The 5,256-nt window shown below is 36.2% G+C and overlaps 1 protein-coding gene across 1 annotated transcript; it reads left to right on the top strand.

Moving 5' to 3' along the window:
* The first annotated feature begins 276 nt into the window (after positions 1–276).
* Positions 277–5,033, top strand: LOC140878103 (protein CNGC15b-like). The gene is made up of 8 exons (XM_073281708.1): positions 277–522; positions 1,222–1,304; positions 1,419–1,962; positions 2,036–2,248; positions 2,347–2,639; positions 2,758–2,869; positions 2,977–3,213; positions 4,171–5,033. The coding sequence occupies exons 2-8, from the start codon at positions 1,276–1,278 to the stop codon at positions 4,873–4,875; spliced, it is 2,133 nt and encodes a 710-aa protein (XP_073137809.1). The 5' UTR covers positions 277–522; positions 1,222–1,275; the 3' UTR covers positions 4,876–5,033.
* Positions 5,034–5,256: the final 223 nt, after the last annotated feature.

The raw sequence follows: 5,256 nt of genomic DNA on the forward strand, positions 1-5,256 counted from the left end.
TTTTTTTCGTCCAAATAAGCCATTCATTAAAAAGGATAAAATCGAAAATTGATTTCTAAATAATTTTCTTTATATGTGTACAAACATATACAAGCTTAAATACACGGGAAAGAGAGAGTAAATGGAAAACATAATCTTTCACAAAAGAAAAAAAAATGGAAAACATAATAACGATGAGCAATGTTATGATATTAGGAGGGGTGAATTGCTATTTACGAATTTGACTAATTCAATATTTCAACTTTCAAGCATAACTGACTTTTGGGGTGACAAGAACAAGGAAAGATGGAGACCCCGTTGGAATTAACAACCTAAATTCACTCACCATTTTCTCCTTATTTTCAGTCTCATTCTCTGTCTACTCTTATCGAATCCGACCCCATTTGTCTTCGTTTTCTTCGTTAATTTTTTTTAAAAAAAAAATTGTTTCTCAGTTTACAGAGTAGATTTGAAAGGAAGAAGGGAGAGGACGAAAGTTGGCAGAAGTATTTAGAAAGCTCAAGAGCTTTTGCTTTCGAAAATGTTTGTAAATTTACACTTTATTTTTTCTTTACAAAAAGACTTTGTTCATTGCATCGCTAGCATTTTTAGTCTTTTTGTTTTAAATTAAATTCTTTTTTTTCTGAGGAACTGTTTATGTCACTTTCACTGTTATGCTGTGAATTACAATTAAGATTTTTCGTAAAGAAGATTTTTTGTAATCTGTTTCTTGATATTTGGCTCTTATATTTTGTGTTCAAACTGGTACGTCGGAGGAACGAAAGATTCGATGAAAAACGATTCAAATCGCGATGTAAAATTTTCTCATCCTTCTGTGCAATGTTTCTTGGCTGTGCCCTTGTCTTTGAATGGGATTGAATTTGGTTGAAATATTGAGAGGAGGATATTAATTTTATAGTGTTGACTGGTTCCAGCTCGAAGAAAACGTGAAATCTGAAGCGTTGACATTAGAGTTTAGCTGTGTAATAGAATTGACAGGATTGTCGACAAAATCAACGGATTAGTCACGGGTTTGACTTGACCTTTTTGTCTGAAAAAGATAAACTAATGGAGGGTCTGATTCTTAACATCCAAAGTCGGACACCGCAATTAATTTCTTCACATAGTTCTTATGAATAGAAACACAGCTGTTGTGCATTTTTTTTTTTACTACAGCCATGAATCCTATATCAGAACATTTTAGCTCAACTGGTATTTGATATTTTTGAGCTTTGGTTTCAGATGGAGCAGTGATTTTCATAGTAGCAAAGGGGCTGGTTTTCTTGATCGATTGCTATGGCTTTTAGTCAGTCAAGATCTATAAGGTGTGTCCACATAAATTTCTTTTGAATTGTGATTGAATGTATGCAGAATTTTGAACTTTCTGTTTAGGTGTGTAATTGAAAGTGATGTAAGAGTTTTTATGAATTGTTTATCAGAGTCCATGACGATTCTGAATTAGAAACGCTCTCAACATCGAAGGGTGAAAATGTCGTTAAAGTGAAGTACAATATCCATGGAACGCGAACACGCGAGTTGAACTCCAAGAATTGTGAAAATGAGGCTGACAGGAACAAGAAATCTAGAGTATTGTCCCGAGTCTTCTCAGAGGACTATGAGCGTATGAAGAAAAAGTTATTAGATCCTCGAGGACCTACCATTCATAGATGGAACAAGATTTTGTTGGTAGCTTGTTTAGTATCTTTATTTGTTGATCCTCTGTTCCTTTACTTGCCTGTAATTAAGGATGAAAGTTGCATAGATATTGGATTTACTCTTGAAGTTATCCTTACGGTCATAAGATCAATAGCGGATATCTTTTACATGATTCAAATTTTCGTTCGGTTTCGAACTTCGTACGTGGCTCCTTCTTCCCGAGTATTTGGAAGGGGAGAACTTGTGATCGACTCTTCAAAAATAGCGTCTAGGTACTTTCGGGGTGGTTTTTGGCTCGATTTGATTGCCGCTCTGCCTCTTCCCCAGGTTAGGGAAAGCAGGTTTAATTGATTTTCTTTATTTTTTATGATGAAAAGATTATAACTTGATCCAATTGCAGATTTTGATTTGGGGTGTTATCCCAAATTTGCGGGGATCAACAATGATGAACACAAAATACGGCCTTAGGTTCATTGTCATATTTCAGTACATTCCAAGATTATGCCTTATATATCCACTTTCATCGCAAATCGTCAAGGCTACTGGTGTTGTCACAGAAACAGCATGGGCTGGAGCTGCTTATAACTTGATTCTTTATATCTTAGCAAGCCATGTAAGTAAACCGAAACTTTGTGAAACAATTTTTGAACTCTAACTGACAAATTGTTCATTTGTTTATCTTAAATAACATCATTCTTCCCTACAATAAAGGTTATAGGGGCGTGCTGGTATCTCCTCTCGATCGAGAGGCTAGAAGATTGTTGGAGGCAGGGCTGCAGGCTTGAACAGAGTTCTTGCCAATTCAAATTCTTTGACTGTGACCAAGTTTCGGATAACGAGCGAAGATCTTGGTTTCAGTCAAGTAATGTCACAAATCAATGCAACCCAAACTCTAGCCTCTATCCGTTTGGTATTTATGCTGATGCCATAACGAGCCACGTTGCATCTACTAAGTTTTTCAATAAGTACTTTTATTGTCTGTGGTGGGGGTTGAAGAACCTCAGGTAATACATGTACATGTGATGATCCTTAAAGTTTCATATATGTTTTTTTGAATCTCAATGATCATGAAATGACATTAATCATAGAATAGTTTCTGCTATTGTTTTTACGATTTTACAGTTCTCTCGGGCAAGGTCTTTCCACAAGCACAAATGTAGGAGAAATATGTTTTGCTATAGTCATCGCGACTCTTGGTTTAGTTCTCTTTGCCTTGCTTATCGGTAAAATGCAGGTAAGTCTGCACTTATATTGCTTTGTTTTTCTTCACATTTTCAAACCCATAAAAACGGGTTTGTATACTTAAAATTGCATGTCAGAAGCCAATTCATCTGTTTTCAGACGTACCTTCAGTCGACAACAGTGAGATTAGAGGAATGGAGAATTAGGCGGACTGATACTGAACAGTGGATGCACCATAGACAGCTACCCCAAGAATTGAGGCAATCTGTTAGAAATTTTGATCAATACAAATGGGTGGCTACTCGCGGAGTTGATGAGGAAGTTCTGCTCAAAGGACTTCCTTTGGATCTCCGAAGAGATATCAAACGACACCTCTGCTACGATCTAGTTCGGCGGGTTAGTAGTTTTCAAAGTTTTTCATCCTTCATTCTAAGAGTAACAATTATCCTTGCTATCATGTGTAATGTTCAAGTGATATATCTATCAAAATACTTAGTTCGAGCTATAACTAACTTTAAATGAGAGAGTAAATTTCATTTTATATCCTCTCTGTATGAGGGTGTATCATTTTATGTCCTTTATGTTCTTGAATTATTCAAAATTAGTCGTTTAACTTTAATTATAATCTATTTAATTATATCTATTGAAGTATCAAAATGCATCCTGTAACGATGATCGATAATCAATTTCAGTTCCTTTAGTGAAAAAACAATAATTCTACTATTAGTTTCAGTGAGAAATAAAAACTACTGAGATATTGAAGAGATTAGTCATGATTTAAATTCATGTGTTGATAAACTAACCAAATAATTTTGGATATAATTTGTATTTTTTTTATTGAATTAAGAGTTTACATTTTTCTATATGAAAAAAGATTAAATTTAGTTATAAAAACTCATTTCGCTACGCTTTGGTGGGCTCCCTTAACCAAGCCCCTACCTATGAGTCGCCAGCTTATTCTTCAACAGCACGCGGTCAGAACCCCTGCTCCTCCCACTTCTTGGGAGCTTACGGTTTCATGTTTATTGACAATGTTACACGACTAATTTTAATGTCCAAAAATAGATTTAAAAAAGGGAGTGAATCGATGATTCGCGAGTTGTTACTTGGTTAATTTTCATATTGAAATCGATAAAGAATAAAACATGATAAACTTATGAATATATATTGAATGTGCCGATAATACTAGCTATATCTTCTAATATAGGGACCGAAACTTGGTCTTTCAGTATATTACTATATTATGATTTCTAAACTTGGTTTATCATAACAAGTAAAAGTCTGACTGTGACTTTGATTGTTTATGGTTACAATGACTTGATGCCAGTTTGAGTTAAATTTTCTTTGATACAGGTGCCACTGTTTGATCAAATGGATGAACGTATGCTAGACGCCATATGCGAGCGGCTAAAACCTGCATTATGCACGCAAGGCACTTGCCTAGTCAGGGAGGGAGATCCCGTGAACGAGATGCTATTCATAATCAGAGGGAACCTCGATTCATACACCACAAACGGTGGCCGCACAGGGTTCTTCAACTCTTGCCGTCTTGGTCCAGGTGACTTCTGTGGCGAGGAGCTTCTAACATGGGCTCTAGACCCTCGTCCCAGTGTCATCTTACCATCATCCACACGCACGGTGAAAGCCATTTCCGAAGTGGAGGCATTCGCTCTCAGGGCAGAGGACCTAAAATTCGTGGCAGCACAGTTTCGAAGACTTCATAGCAAGCAACTCAGACACAAGTTCCGATTCTATTCCCACCAATGGAGAGCATGGGCCGCATGTTTCGTTCAGGCTGCATGGCGGAGGTATAAGAAAAGGAAGAGTTTGGCCGAGCTTAGGGCGTTGGAAGGCCGACGACCAAACGACTTAACATTGAATGGAGGAGCAGAGCAAATGGAAGTGGCTGTTCTTGGTTCTGGGATGGCTGGTTATGCTGCAAGATTGGCTGCTAGTAGTAGAGGAATTATTCACAAGCATTCGGAATCGGATTCAGTGGCCGTGAACTCGCTCCAGAAGCCAGCGGAACCCGATTTTTCTGCTGTAGATGATGAGTGATCTAGTCTAGGGGAAATATACATCTAATTTTTATATGTATTGCTTCACATTAATTATTTTTTTGTGTGTGTGATGCAGAGAAGTGTGCTTTAAATCTTGGCATCAATAGTGTAAAGATCATACATTACATCTAATATAGTTTTAAATTATTTGTTTATATATGCATCATTATCAATACAAACTATAAATTTATATCTGAGAAAGTTGTATTTTACTGACATTATTTAAACAATAGTAATAATAATACTAAAAAATAAAATAATATTAAAAAAAAAACAAATGTACAAGTGTACAACACACGTAGTACTAGGAATGTAATTAAACTGAATCGAGTCTGACTTTTGAAAGTTTGGGCTTGATTCGTTTATGAAAGAGTTGAGC

Source organism: Henckelia pumila, chromosome 2, assembly GCF_033568475.1.
Source record: "Henckelia pumila isolate YLH828 chromosome 2, ASM3356847v2, whole genome shotgun sequence".
In the NCBI taxonomy this organism is placed as follows: Eukaryota; Viridiplantae; Streptophyta; class Magnoliopsida; order Lamiales; family Gesneriaceae; genus Henckelia; species Henckelia pumila.

What these genes read in the sequence shown, in the direction of transcription:
- LOC140878103 (XM_073281708.1), top strand. Translation starts at nt 1,276, where the DNA reads ATGGCTTTTAGTCAGTCAAGATCTATAAG. An exon ending in AGTCAGTCAAGATCTATAAG is followed by an intron (nt 1,305 to 1,418) that starts GTGTGTCCACAT and finishes ATTGTTTATCAG; the next exon opens with AGTCCATGACGATTCTGAAT. An exon ending in TGCTTATCGGTAAAATGCAG is followed by an intron (nt 2,870 to 2,976) that starts GTAAGTCTGCAC and finishes ATCTGTTTTCAG; the next exon opens with ACGTACCTTCAGTCGACAAC.